The sequence below is a fragment of the Melospiza melodia genome, chromosome 16 (genome assembly GCF_035770615.1).
Source record: "Melospiza melodia melodia isolate bMelMel2 chromosome 16, bMelMel2.pri, whole genome shotgun sequence".
Taxonomy (NCBI): domain Eukaryota; kingdom Metazoa; phylum Chordata; class Aves; order Passeriformes; family Passerellidae; genus Melospiza; species Melospiza melodia.
The window spans coordinates 1,584,231-1,597,408 of NC_086209.1; the positions used below are offsets into that span (position 1 = coordinate 1,584,231).

General features: G+C 62.7%; 1 protein-coding gene across 1 annotated transcript; it reads right to left on the reverse strand.

The window, feature by feature from the left end:
* Window positions 1-1,596: 1,596 nt before the first annotated feature.
* LOC134425553 (tumor necrosis factor ligand superfamily member 10-like) lies at window positions 1,597-8,925 on the reverse strand. The gene is made up of 5 exons (XM_063170254.1): window positions 8,656-8,925; window positions 6,687-6,833; window positions 6,386-6,422; window positions 5,509-5,616; window positions 1,597-5,274 (listed from the first exon to the last, which is right to left on the reverse strand). Exons 1-5 carry the CDS (start codon window positions 8,923-8,925, stop codon window positions 4,841-4,843), a joined length of 996 nt encoding a protein of 331 aa, XP_063026324.1. The 3' UTR covers window positions 1,597-4,840.
* Window positions 8,926-13,178: the final 4,253 nt, after the last annotated feature.

The following is a 13,178-nucleotide window of genomic DNA, read 5'->3' on the forward strand; positions in this document are numbered from 1 at the left end:
GAGGGGCTTTGCCAGTCCAGTTCTTGCTCTTCCATTGCTTCACTGCAGGAGGAGCCCTGTGGTTCCCTTCAGCAGACAGACAGACAGACAGGGATGCAGGACAGAGCCAGGGAGATCCATCCTCTGGATGAGTGACCTGGAAGGACCGGAGGGGGTTTGCAATGTCCCATTTATGGCCCGTGACTTTGGTGACCTCTCTGGGACAAGGCTGGATGCACTTGGCTGTCGGATGCTGGAAGGGCAGGGTGGGACTGCCGGGAGCCGACTCTGAGCCTGCCACTGAGCTGATCTTTGAGTCCCAACCCAAACCAGTCTGGTTTCTTGGTTCTGTGGAATAGTGCCGGGATTTGAACAGGACACAAAATGAGAAATTTTCTTTAAATGTGGGATTATTCCTTCCCGATGTCTCCAGCTTGTCTCACGGGGGAATAAAAGGAGCAAGCATGGTGAGTGGTGAGGGATGGGGCTGGCTCAGCGCTTCCCTCCCTGTGCCGAGCTCCCTCCGCCGCGGGCAGGGCCGGGGCTGCCGAGAGCGAGGGGGAAGCGGGGAACGGCCACGGCCTGCACCGGGAACTGCTCCTGGAAAGGAGAGAAATCCCTACAACTGCCCCTGGAAAGGAGAGAAATCCCTACAACTGCTCCTGGAAAGGAGAGAAATCCCTACAACTGCTCCTGGAAAGGAGAGAAATCCCTACAACTGCTCCTGGAATGGAGAGAAATCCCTACAACTGCTCCTGGAAAGGAGAGAAATCCCTACAACTGCTCCTGGAAAGGAGAGAAATCCCTACAACTGCTCCTGGAAAGGAGAGAAATCCCTACAACTGCTCCTGGAATGGAGAGAAATCCCTACAACTGCTCCTGGAAAGGAGAGAAATCCCTTCTTCCCTCTGGAGTCCCAGTGGGGCCGCGGGAAAGGGGCTGGGAGCAGCACAGCTGGGATGGGACTGCACGGAATGGCCCTGCAAGGTCCTTCCAACCCAAATCTTGGGATTGCTCAAGGGGTGCGCTGAGCCTCGGGCCTCCCCTGCTCGCCCACAGCATCAGTGCTTTCCTCAGGGCTTAAGGAGCATCCCGCAGCCCCATGAATCCTCCGTGCTGTAGGAAAGAGGCTTCAGTTTTGTTTCCCTCTTCTTTCAGGCTGAATTCCCCTCGGGAGGAGCCGTGGCTGGTGAGGTGCCCTGGGGCAGAGCGAGGGGCGCTGCTGGGCTCACACCACACCCCGCCGCTGCCTCTCTTTGTGTGCTTTATTTACAGTGTCCCGAGGAATGATTTCCTGCCGGGGTGACGTGGATTTCGGCGTGGATTTCCTCTCCCTTCTGTGAACTCGAGCCAGGCTGGGGACTTGAAAGTAAAACAAGATCGTGTCTGGGCAGGGATGGAGACTTGGAAAGAGCAATGAGCTGGTTTATAACAACAAAGAAGGAAAAAAAGGGCCTTTGGCCCAGGATTTATTTAGAGACGAAGGCTCAGGGCTATGAACGCCCTGGGCTGAGGTAAAAGCAGCTCCTCGGCAGTGGAGATAAGAGGGTCCTTTGGCAGCAGCTGCAGGAAGCACTTTGTGTCTGGATTGAATCCACAGGGCGAGGCCATGGGAAATCAGGTCAGCGTGCAGATTTTATTAGTGTTGCAATCACCCCCCCACGTCCTAGGCTGGGTTAGAGCAGGAGGGAATCACAGAATTCTGCAATGCTTTGCGTTGGAAGGGCCATGGAGCTCGTCTGGCTCCACCCCTGCCCTGGCAGGGACACCTTCCACTGTCCCAGGCTGCTCCCAGCCCCATCCAGCCTGGCCTTGGGCACTGCCAGCGATCCAGGGGCAGCCACAGCTGCTCTGGGCACCTGTGCCAGGGCCTCACCTCTCTCACAGGGAATTTCTCCCCACGTTCCTTCTGACCCTGTCCTCCTTCAGCCTGAGGTGTTCAGGAAGGGCCGGGGGGCTCTGAGGCTCTGTCACTGCAGGGACACTGCAGGGATGTGCTGCTGCCTGGGGAGCTGGAGCACTCAGTTTTGGGGACAGGGTCAGAAGGGATAATGGAGAGTTGTTTATTCTTGTGGCTCTCCCCAGCATGAGGGAGGTGCTGGCAGAGGAGGCTGCAGAGTTGCTTTAGGGACCATTGACTTCGATTTCGAGCAGGAGTTACAGTGAACTTGTCAGCAATACACACGTTAAAATAGTGAGTTGTAATTTCTAATAAACAATTTTAACAATAACAGAAAAGTTGTGTGAGAAATCTTTAGTACTTTACTCAATTTGCACAGCAGATTTTGTTTCTTTAGTCAGAGAACAGTGGTGTGTCCTCATCCAGGTCTTTCCACACTTAGTTCTTTCTGTCCTGGAGCACATTCTGGGACAGGTATTGTTGGCACAGGTGCCTCAGGCAGTTTTTGTGGAGGCCAGGATTTCATGCTGCTGGGTTCTCCTGCTGGTGCTGATCCCCTTGTCCAGGTGGGAGCCCGGCCTGGCCAGGCTGGGGGTGTCCAATCCTGGAAGCACCAGGACAGGGAGGGCAGCAGGGGAGGCAGAGGGGCCACAGGGGCTGAGGCTCTCGGGGTGACCTGTGCCAGTTCCTCACAGTGAGGAATTCCAGCTGGGCTCTCCCCACACAGGGTGAGGCTGCTCTTTGCCCTGATGCTGCTGGAGATCTCCTTGTCCCATCCACCCACCCAGAGCCCTCTCCTTTCCAGGAAAGCGGGGTGGGCCACTGCCTGCTGGCACCGAGCCCAGCTCTCCGCACTCACTGCTTTCCCTGCTTCCTCCACAGCAAACACAGCCTCTGCTGGCTCCCTTGGGCCCTGTTAAACTCCCTTTCAAAGGAAATCTTGGAACCACCTGCTGCATTTCCTGTAGTCCCTGCTTCAGCTCCGCTCTCCCATGGCTGCTGCCAGAGGCAGGATAAGCTCAGGGCTCCCGGGGGTGTTGGAGACCTCAGGGTGTCAGGAGCCCTGCTGAGGGTCACCGAGGTGGCTGGGACAGAGGAGGGGGGATGGTTTTAGAATGGAGGGGTTTGGAGCACTTTTTTTGCTTTGGGCAAGAGCCCAGTGTGCTCCAGGGCCAAGTGCTGCAGCGCCAAGGCTCGGCTCAGCTCCCTCCATTCCTCCAAGGGGACGGGGAAGATGAGGCCCTGCCAAGGGGGGGATCAGCCCTGTCACCCCTTTGGAGGCTGCACGAGGCTGCTCTTGGTGCTCTCTGGCTTTGGATGAGCTTCAGAGGTTCTGGATGAGCTGGGAATCTTCCCTTGCACTGGGGCCGGTCCAGGTGCTTGTGTGCAGGTGCCAGGGTGGCACCGTGCTGTGGGGGCTGTATCAACCCCCCGAGGCAGGAGCCTGCAGGAGATGGGGGCTGGAGAGTGGGAATGCCCAGCAGCTGGGGAGGGGGGATGTGGGAACTGCCTGGCTCAGCCCCAGCCCCGGCCAAGGATGTGGAGGGCCGGGAGTCGGGCCTGGGAAGCTGCAGGAGGGACAGCAGGAGCTGCCCAGGAACAGCCCAGGAACAGCCCATTGCCAGGCTGCAATGCCAGACTCAAAGAGGAGGAGCACTGGGACCCCTGGAAGCTGATGGGCGCAGGGGAGGAGCCGGGATGCGCTCAGATTTCAGGGGGTCTCTGCAGGAGCTGAGCCCAGCGGGAATGAAGGCTCGGGGTTGAGAAGCAGGAACACATCCCCGAGCAGGGACTGCCTCGGGTGGGGCTGGCAGCTGCAGAGCCCCTGGGGGTGCTGTGGGTGCAGGATGAGCAGGAGACTCTGCTGGGCTCTGTCTGCAGCTCTGGCAGCGCCCCAGCCCTGCTCCACCTGGCTCTGGTGTCCTGGGTGGAAAGGGGCCAGAGCTGTGCTGGAGTACGAGGCTTTATTCCATCGTCCCTGGGAGCCCCATGCCTGTGGCAGCCCACACTGCCACTGTGTAAATGCCCCCAGTTTTAACAGGATACAGAGAGTACAGGGGGAGTTGGAGAAGGGGGCTGTGCCCACCCAGTGTCCATGGGCTGAGCCAGCTGGGCCCTGCTCTGCCCTGCCTGAACCCACCTTTGGCCTCTGGGCTGGCATCCATCACCCCAGGGCAGGTTTGGTCCCTCCAAGGTCTTCCTGTGACCACTGGGCTCACCCAGAGCTGGAATCCTGCAGGGATTGCCAGGGCTGCGGGTGTGAGGAAGTGGGGACTGCGCTGTCCACGAGGGCTGGAGGGGACAAAATCCACATGGGAAGAGGTGCTTGTTCAGCAGCCGTGCTGAGCTCCTGGTCCTATGCAGCCTGGCTCGGGCACCACGTGCCCCAGTGCCACGTGCCAGGTGTGGTGCCAGGGCTGGGGACTGCTGCGGTGTCACGGTCCTGCCCTTTGCCCTCCCTGCACCCATCACTGCTGCTGCCCCAGGCTTTCCTCTCCCAAACCGAAACTCCTTCGTTCCCTTCCAGAGGCCGACACTGGACCTGCCCCATCCCCACAAGGTGTGCCCCTGTGTCCCGGGGTGCTTCCAGCCCCAGGTCCTGGCACCCACAGCGCTGCCCAAGGTAGCATCAGACTCATGGGTGTCACCCTGCTATGGGGACACTTTGTCTTGCAGTGGCAGATGTGGCCCTGGTGCCTTTCCTGCTGCAGGGAGCTGCTGGTAGGTGCTGTGCCACCAGGGCTAGGAGGTCCCTCCTTGTGCATGTCCCCTGTAGGCCCTTGGAGACCCTTCCTGGCTGACAGCTGGAGGGTGGCACCGAGCACAGCAGGGCCCTGCGGGCACCACCCCTGTGTCCTTCTTGGCTCATCCCTCACCAGAAGGGACAACACAGCCATAAGAACCCTGTGCCACCCCGGGCCATTGGCCGCTGTCCAGGGGCAGGTGGGAGCGGAGGGGGTGTCACAGGTCGAGCCGGAAGGCCCCGAAGTAACTGGCGGCTGCGTCACTGGAGTCGATGGCCAGGGAGGAGACGGAGACGAAGAGCTCGTCACCGGCCTTGAGCTCGAAGAGTCCGCCCTGGTAGAGCGCGTGGAGCCCGTAGTCAGCCTCGGGCGCCCAGCACTTGGTGCCCACGCCCTTGAGCAGCAGCACGGGCGGGCTGTGGGCCGGCTGCCACTGGATGCACTGCACCAGCTGCGGGCCCGAGTCGCGGCCGGCGCCGCGGTAGCGGAAGTAGATCTGCGCGTACACGTAGTACTTGCCCGGCTGCTCCACGCGCAGCCGCCCCGCCCGGTACGTCATGTTCTGCACGTGGGACACCAGGCTGCCGTGCCCCCAGTGCGTGATGGCGTGGCGGCATGACTGGGACAGGTTCCCGGAGCGCTGCGAGCGTCCTGCGGGGAGGGAGAGTCCTGAGGGGAGCGACCCGACACGGTCACACCAGGGGACGGGGTGGCTCTGACTCCTTCCCGCTCACCCAGCTCGGAGGGCTGGAGCTTGGTGGTCTTGCAGGGAACAGGAGACGCCTCTCCCCATCAGCCGCCCGACCGTCCCGGTCCCCTGCCCTTTGGTCTCTCCCGTTCCCATCTTGGAGACCCAGCAGTGCCCAGAGGGGTTCCCCAACTCACCATCCTGAGCCAGGCTCTGTGGGCGGAGGGTGAGATGTGCTGAGGGTTTCCCAGCTGTTTTGGGAGGAAGCTGCCCCTCTGAGGTGTTGAAGTAGTTCCTCCAGGCCTCTGCAGGAAAGGGACAGATGCTGTAAGAACAGCGTGGGGCCACCCGGCCCCATGCCAGCAGGGCAGGGAATGCCCCACTGACCCACCAGAGCAAAAGGTTATTGAGGGATGGAAAAGTCTTGTCAATCATCAACCAACACATCTGTGAGTACCATGGCCCTGCTTCCCCAGCCTCTGGACAAATGGACGTGGCTGTCCCCCAGCCCATTCCCAGAACGTGTGCCTGTCATGGCAGGTGACAATCCTGGCTCCCCCCTCTCCTGCCCCAGCTTACAGCACCGGAGTTTGCCCCAGGAGTGACTGCCCCTGCCACCCCCTGCTGGCCTTCTGGGATCCCAGCTCCCCTGGATCCCAGCTCCCCTGGATCACAACTCCCTGGATCATAGCTCCCATAGCTCACAGCTCCCACAGATCCCAGCTCTCCTGGATCACAGCTCCCTGGATCCCAGCTCCCATAGGTCACAGCTCCCTGGATCCCAGCTCCCATAGGTCACAGCTCCCTGGATCCCAGCTCTCCTGGATCCCAGCTCCCTGGGTTACAGTTTCCATGGATCACAGCTCCCATAGATTACAGCTCCCATGGATCCCAGCTCCCCTGGGTCACAGCTCCCTGGACCACAGCTCCCATAGATCATAGTTTCCATGGATCACAGCTCCCAAGGGTCACAGTTCCCTGGGTCACAGCTCCCCTAGATCACAGCTCCCATAGATCACAGTTTCCATGGATCACAGCTCCCAAGGGTCAGGCTCTGGCCCAGGAGGGACTCACCCTTCACAGCGTTCCTGCGGATGATGTTCTCGGTCACCTGTGCCACAGAGAAGACGAAGTTCCCTGGTTAAAGGTGACACAGGGGTTCCCCACGCCTGAGCTCCTACTCCAAGCCTCCATCACCTTCCCTGTCACGCTGTCTCTGGGCCCTGCCACCTCCTCCCCGTGAAGGGCTTGAGTCCCACTCCCACCTTGGCTATTCTGGCTATTCCCCCCTCCCACTGCTCTGCTGAGGCGGATGGAGAAACTGAGGCACAGGGACAACCAGGAGCTCCCCATCCGCCCCCGGTGCCGGGCTCACCGTGGCCACATAGGCTTTGATGGTGCCGGCCAGCTTGAGGCAGCCCTGGCTGCTGCTCAGCTTCTCCAGGCTGGAGCCCTCGGGCTGCTGATTGAGCGCCTGCAGACACCGCAGCTCCTCCGCACTGCCCGGAGCCTGGGACTTCAGCTGGGACGGAAACAGAGCGTGACGGCAAACGGGGACAGAGCAGCCGGGATCCTGCTGGGGTGTGAGCAGGGGGCAGCCGCCTTCAGCCCGGCTCCTCCAGCACCCGGGCGCTCAGAGAACAACCGGGATATTGGGATCAGTCCAGCCTCGGTGTGCACAGCGCAGCGCCGCGAGGTCAGATTGGAAGGATCTGGGTTCATCTCTGCCCTCCCGGTCCCGGGCCGGCCCTGCCCCGGCCATTCCCGGCTGGAGGGCTCGCAGGCCGTTCCTGCTCACCCCTGCCCGCCCGGGTGGCAGCGCATTCCCCCGGGATGGGGCCGTTCCCGTGGGGTGCCCGCGGCGGGAGCGTGCCCGGGCAGGGCCGCTCCCCCGGGCTGCCTGCGGCGGGAGCCCGCCCGCGGAACCGGGGCCGGCCCGGCACGGGGAGCTGCTGGAGCGGCTCCAGAGAAAACCACGGAGATGTTCGAGGGCGGGAGCCCCTCTGCCCGGGAGCCAGGCTGGGAGAGCTGGGGGTGTTCACCTGGAGACGGCTCCAGGGAGAGCTCAGAGCCCGTCCCAGGGCCTGAAGGGGCTCCAGGAGACAGACTCCCTACTCCCAGCACAGATCCACTGACCGGCCGCGGAAATTAGCCCAAATTGTTCCACTACAGTGGTTTTCTCCTCCCCCCTCCTCTTCCTTGGGGCTGTCTCCCCATTCCCCTCCTCTCCCCCGCCTTTCATGTAAATCCCTCTCAGCGGGACCTCATGTGACCCGGGCATGGAGACAAAGGCCGAAGGAGGGCCGGAGCCCACTCCGAAGGATGCTCCGCTGGATTCAGACACGCTGTTTACTCCCCCTGCATCCGTGGCAGGGCTTTTCCTTCTTCCCTGGCTCTGGTGTGTTTTGTGGAATGTCTGGCACTGCAGGACCTTTTTTTTTTTTCTTGCCGCGCCCTCAGGGATGAGGGCGGCTTCCAGGGAGCTGCTGCCAGCCCCGAATTTCCCTCTACTCATGGATCTCCTGACTGGCGTTTCCCTCCCCCTGCTGAGGGGTTGTTGTGGGTCGGGATCACAGCTGAGGGGAGGGGCTGGCGAGGCTGTTGAAAGGATCAGACCGTCACGGCCAAGTTTGGGAGTGGTTTTGCCCGACTGACCCCGGGGGAGGTGGGAATGGCGGGATCCCAGCACAGTTGGTGGGGCTGGACTGAAGCAAGGAAAGAGCTGCTGGAATGGGGCTGCCAGCATCTCACAAAGGGGGCGAGGAGGATTTGGGAGTCCTGGAGTGCAGGGGAGATGGGAATGGGAGGAGGGAGAGATGAAGCCAAAACCGGGGGTCAGTAGGGCCTGCAGCCCAGGGGAGTCCCCCCGCACTCCCATCTGCGGCTGGAGACTGCGATGGGATCGCAGTGCAAACCTCAGCTCCAGGCGGGCCCAGGACAAAGGCGCCGTCTCTCCACATCTGCATCGGCGACAGTGCCCACCCCTCCGCCCCCGCCTGCACAGCTGGATCTGCAGCTCCGGGCGGAGCTCGGCCAACGTCCACCCCCAATCCACATCTGGACCCGCGGCTTCCCGGGGAGCTGGGGCAGTGCCCATCCCCCCAATCCACATCTGGACCCGCGGCTCCCTGTGGAGCTGGGGCAGTGCCCACCCCCCAATCCACATCTGGACCCGCGGGGCAGTGCCCGCCCCCCAATCCACATCAGGACCCGCGGCTCCCTGGGGCCCCGGTCGCTGCCGTGCCCGGCGGGCAGAGGCGAGGGCCGGGAGCGGGCAGAGCCCTCCCGCAGCCGCCGGGACTCCCGGGGCCGCAGCCCCGCTCCGGTCCCGGGACAAAGCTCACCTTGGAGATGGCCATGGTGAAGTAGACGAAGAGGCCGGTGGTGGAGGCGATCTGCAGCGCCAGGATAGCCATGACGGCCACGCTGCCCCACAGCGGCCCGCACCGCCGCCGCCGCTGCCCCCGCGCCGCACCGGGGCCGCCGTCCGGAGCGGCAGCGGCACCGGGACAGTGACCGGGAGCGGGCCCGGCAGCGGCGCCCTTGGGCAGCATGGGAGTGTCGGAGCCGCCGCTGTCGGAGCGCAGGTACTGCCCGGGCGGGTGCGGGGCCATGGCCGCCCCGGTCCCGGTCCCGCTGCCCCGGGCGCGAGCGCGGCGGGACGGACGGACGGACGGGCGGGCGGGGGCGGGGCTTGGGGCGGGGCCTGTGGCTGAAGGGGCGGGGTCTCCCGTGGCCACCGGGGGGACGCCGGGGGCGATGGTGGCACCGGGGCTGCGGCTCGGGAGGCAGCGGGGCCGCGGGGACGCTGCGTGTCCCCAGAGAGCCCCGGAGTGTCACTTCACGGGGACACAGAGACAGGACACAGGGAATGGCTTCACTCTGCCAGAGGGCAGGGCTGGATGGGATATTGGGAATTGGGAATTGTTCCCTGGCAGGGTGGGCAGGCCCTGGGCACAGGGTGCACAGAGCAGCTGGGGCTGCCCCTGGATCCCTGGCAGTGCCCAAGGCCAGGCTGGACATTGGTGCTTGGAGCAGCCTGGGACAGTGGGAGGTGTCCCTGCCATGGCAGGGGTGGCACTGGGTGTGCTTTAAAGTCCCTTCCCACCCAAGCCATACCATGATTTATGAATATGCTTCATGCCAGCATCACAGGACAGTGTGGGAGCTGCTGGGGTGACCCCAGGGGAGAAGACCCCGGGGCTGAGAACAGAGGGTCTTAGGGCTGGAGGACACGACCCGAGCCAGATTTTGGTGATGGGCCTCACATCAACTCTGGCCGCCAGCAAAGGCACAGAGATGTGCAGGTTTGCAGGACAGGGGGGCAAGAGCTGCTGAGCATCTCCTGGAGGCCTTGCTGGGGGGGCCGTGCCCACTCTGCCCTTCTGGAGCGGGCACAGGGCACATCCCTGCTGAGCCCCAGGCTCTGTCCTGCTGCTGGGTCACATTCCCATTGCTCCACAAGAGAAACGTGGAGCAGGCTGAAAGCAGGAAGGTGGGACAAGCTGCTGCTCCCTGGCGCTGCTGTGGCGGCTCCGTGCTCAGGTGAGTCTGTGGCTCCAGGTGCTGTTACCTGTGACATGAAAGTGAGACCTGAGAAAGCACAGGAGCACTGGTGTCCCTGCAGAACCGCTCCCTCCTGTCCTGCTGGGCCCTGGGGAGGGTGGTGGCCTCAGCCCAGACCCCAGGCAGCTCAGCAGCCCCCAGACCATCATGGAGGTGGCTGCCCCGTGGGCTGTCCCCTCCCCAGGACGCCTGAGCCTGCAGTGTCCCCAGAAACACCATGAAGCCGAGGCTCAGAGCAGGGGATCTCCCACCCACCCCAAAGCATCTGCCAGGCTCAGGGCTGATTTCCCTGCCTCTCTGCCAGCTCAGTGCCAGAGCCCCATCCCTGCCCTGGCACGGAGATCTTTCCCCAGGCGAGATGACTTCCATGGAGTCTGGGAAGGGGGCTGGTCTGGGAGGGAGGGAGGTGACTAATTATGTCTGAAAAAATCCCCTGATAAATCAACCCTCCTGGTTGTTGTCAGGAAAAGGGCTCAGGCTGAGCCAGGCGAGGGGGGAAGAGCTGCAAAGGGGACACCTGGGGAACAGCTGCCAGCCTGCTCTAGTGGAAGGTGCCCCTGTCCATGGCAGAGGGTGGAATGGGGACTGGGATGGGTTTCAGATCCCTTCCAAACCAAAGCATCCCACAATTCTATGATTTGCCATTTGGGGCATAGATGTTTGAGCTGAAGGAACCTGGGACCACTGCTCTGTGTGCTCTCCATGGGATGGGACAGGAGGGGCAGAGGGAAACCAGGAGCAGGCAGAACACTGGAGCCTGGAGCTGCTCTCTTGGAGAGAGAAGGTTTGTCTGTGAGTCAGGGCAGACCAGAACTGGAACAGTGCAGAGAAAATTGGGTGGGGGCCAGGGGGAAAAGCATGCCTCAATCCTGGCTGAGGAGTTGTTTTTCTCTTCTAATGTTTCCTGGTCTGTGCACTGGGAGAGCCGGGTCAGGCAGAGCCTGGAAATCTGTTTCCTCAGTGCCTGTGGTGCAGAGCAAGTGCAGGGGAGCAGGAGAGGGGTTTGTTGGGGTTTCCTGGTGCTCTCAGTGAGGCTGGGATGGGGGAAACTCAGCAGGAGATGCCGACACGGACATGAAGCTGCATCTGGGATTTCCCAGCCTGTCCCTTGAATTTGTTTCATCAGGCAGGATGGTGGAACGTGCAATAGTAGTTGTTCTCTGTGTTTCCTGGGATGGCCAAGGCAGACCCCCTGAGCTGGCTCAGTGCAGGATGCTCCTCCCGGGGCGGTCCCAGGGCCGGCTCCTCTCAGCCCAGCCTGGTACTGGCTCCGGCGGCTGATGACTCCAAACAGGGCTGACCACACGGTCCTCCCTCAGGGAACAGCGGCCCCTGCGACGTGAAGTCATCGCGTGCAGCTCAGGAGTGCTGTAACCTCCCTGGAATGTGCCCTCAGATGTTTGTCTTTCGATCAGAACCCATCAGTTCCCGTGCTGAGATGGTTTTTGGGAAAAGCCTCTTCCTCATCACACCGCACTTCCAGTGGGAGGCTCAGGCGTCCAACCTCCTCCCTGCAACCCTGGGAGCAGCCCAGCCCTTCCCTGGCTGTCTCCTGCCCGTGGGCTGGGGCCAGCGTTTGTTTGTCCCTGTTATCACAGAGGAGGTGGAGACATTCCCTGCCTGGTGCCATCGGAGCCGCTCCAGAGCTGCTGCAGGCTCAGCTGGAGGGATGGAGGGATGGCTGGTCACCCAGGTGGGACAGGACATTGGCTTGGACGGACACAGGCTGATCCTCACAGCCCCTCCTGGCCTCTGGCTGGTGGAGGCTGGGAGCCAAGGCACAGGGAGAGAGGGAAAAGAGGAGCAGAAAGGCTCTGTGGGGACCCAGGGACGCTCCCTGCGCTGCTGGCGGGAGTTTGGCAGGGAAGGGATGGATGGAGGAGCCCCATAAAACCCTGGACCTGCGAGCTTTCCCAGGAGAGACGAGGAGCAGCAGCCTCTGGAACGTCCCAAGGCGGGACAGCAGCTCCGAGACATCCACACCCCGGCCAGGAGCGTCCCCGCACTCCGGCGATGGATGGCAGGCAGTGACAGGAGAGACAATGACAGACACAAGGACAGACACAATGAGAGGCACAATGAGAGGCACAATGACAGACACAATGACAGACACAAGGACAGACACAATGACAGGCAATGAGAGGCAAGTCCTGCTGCAGCTCCCTCCCTGGGCTGGGCTCCCCGCTCCCAGCGGCTCCTGGCACAGCCGATCTCCTCGCTCCCTCTAGTGGGACTGGGACGGCTGCGTGGGCTCCTGCCTGCCCACGCCTGTGTCCCCGTTACTCCTCCTGATGTCCTCACGGAGAACCTCCCCAGGGGATTTTTTTTTAACCCTGCCACAAAGCCCCCAAACTTCCCAAGCTGCCCAAGCTCCTGGGGAAAGGATAAAAACATTGTCCCGATGCCGCCTGGAGATTCCGAGGTGAATCTCCTGCAGGAGCAGCGCCCCAGCCGCGTCCCGTCCTTCCCACAGCCCTGCCGGGAGCGGGAAGGGCTGCTCCAGGTTAAAGCCCCGGGTTTTGTGGCCGAGGTGGGATCCTGAGGAGAGGGGACAGCGTGAGGCCATTCCCCCGGTGCCTCCGAGCTGGGATTTGGGGGTTTTACACCGCGACAGGCAGAGGAGGGACGGGAGGGACGGGAGGAGGCAGCACCTTGGGGGGTTCACTGTGTTGGGTTTGGAAGTCCTGTAAAGGGGAGAGGGACGGAGGGGAAGGAGGAACAGAGGAGGAAGGGAGCAAGGGAGAGGAGAGGGAAAGGAGTGGAGGGGAAGGGAAGAAGAGGGGAACGGAGAGGAGGAGAAAGGCGGGAGGAAAATAGAAGAAGAGGAGGAGGAGGAGAAGAGAGAAGAGGAGGTGAGGAGGGGAAGAAAGGGAGGGAGAGGAGGGAAGGGGAGGGGAGGAGAGGGGAAGAGGAGCAGGGGGCGGAGGGCGGGCAGGCCCCGCGCGGTCCCGCCCAGACGAGCTGCCCCAGGCCGGTGGCGGAGCTGTTCCCCGCGGCCCCGCAGATGTTCCCCGTCCCCCTCCTCCTCCCCCTCCTGCTCGCCCCCGGCAGCGCCGCGGCCGCCCCGGGGGTCACAGGCGAGTGTCAGCCCCGGGGCCGGGGTGGCCGGGACGGGTCGGTCCCGCCCGGGTGCCCGGCTCTGCCCCGGCCCCTCTGGGCAGGTCTGGCCGAGCTGGGCCGCGGGGGGGAGGCGGGCGGGACCCCCTGTCCCCCCCTCATGGAGCCACTCCCGCCTTTGGGGAGCTTTTCCTGGCGCCTGATTTAAGACGCGAAGGCGACTCCAGGCTCGGGCACGCCTTAA